This window comes from Sinocyclocheilus anshuiensis, unplaced genomic scaffold, assembly GCF_001515605.1.
Source record: "Sinocyclocheilus anshuiensis isolate Anshui unplaced genomic scaffold, SAMN03320099.WGS_v1.1 C32351670, whole genome shotgun sequence".
Taxonomy (NCBI): domain Eukaryota; kingdom Metazoa; phylum Chordata; class Actinopteri; order Cypriniformes; family Cyprinidae; genus Sinocyclocheilus; species Sinocyclocheilus anshuiensis.
Genome location: NW_015615238.1, coordinates 1 through 895, shown reverse-complemented (window position 1 = coordinate 895; position 895 = coordinate 1). Strand labels below are relative to the sequence as shown.

The 895-nt window shown below is 43.9% G+C and overlaps 1 protein-coding gene across 1 annotated transcript; it reads right to left on the bottom strand.

Annotated features, from left to right (window-relative positions):
- Positions 1-6: 6 nt before the first annotated feature.
- On the bottom strand, positions 7-881 carry LOC107682568 (BTB/POZ domain-containing adapter for CUL3-mediated RhoA degradation protein 1-like; the record flags this gene model as incomplete). Its single annotated transcript, XM_016478766.1, has 3 exons — positions 7-261; positions 338-533; positions 823-881. Coding segments are annotated over 3 exons (507 nt in total), but the record flags the coding sequence as incomplete, so codon positions are not given.
- Between the last annotated feature and the right edge of the window lie 14 nt (positions 882-895).

Genomic DNA, 895 nt, shown 5'->3' with positions numbered 1-895 from the left:
CGTTCTGATTCAGTCTTTGTAGACAGTCTGCTGTCCGTGACCCCTCTCATCATGCATAATATGCCTCCGCACATGGATACGCCTCACCCGCCTATCCCCGCCTCCCACACCTGCCCCGTCCTCCTCCGACTGACCCACACCTGGCGACGAGACGCCCCCTGACTCCAGCAGGGCCATGCCTCCCAAACCCGAGCCTCGTCCATTTTCATAGATCAAAATGTTGAGTGTCTCCTCGAAGATACGAGCTTCTGGGAACTCAACCTATGTGAACAGATTAAAAATAATTTAAGAAAACAAACATATCACAGAGACTAGAGTTCAAGTCCTTTTTGCTCACTTTGGTCTGTTTCTTCTCAGTGGCATAAACAATAGAGGTGCAGCAGACTTCGGCAATCTTGCGTCCCTCGCCATAGAAAGACCAGCAGCATATCTCATCTCCCAACACATCTTTAATGAACAGCACTCTGCCATTAAAGCGCAGCCCCAGCTTATCGAACAGCTCGATGTTCTTCAGAAGGTTATCATCAGAGTTGCTGAGGAAACAAAAGGTACATTTTATTGAAAAACGGCACCTCCCACACACATTTGGCACACGTTTCAAACTCATTTTCTTACTGCTTCCTAGGTGTCAACAAGGTGTCATTGAGTTATGTAGCTTTTGCCAAAAAGTGAGGTGTGTGTATGACTACAATTATTAATTTAGATTCAGAGTAGTATTTGAATAAGTCATATTATGATTCATGTGCTTTCTGAAATGAGAAGGTGGTAAACTCAGTCATTTATTCTTTTTATAAAAAGCTGAAGAAGCGAGGCTGAATGTACCTGGTATAGGAGTATTTATTGTTCCCTCTGTTATTCTGCAGTTTCACCACTGGCTGTAATGAGGAAAAGATTA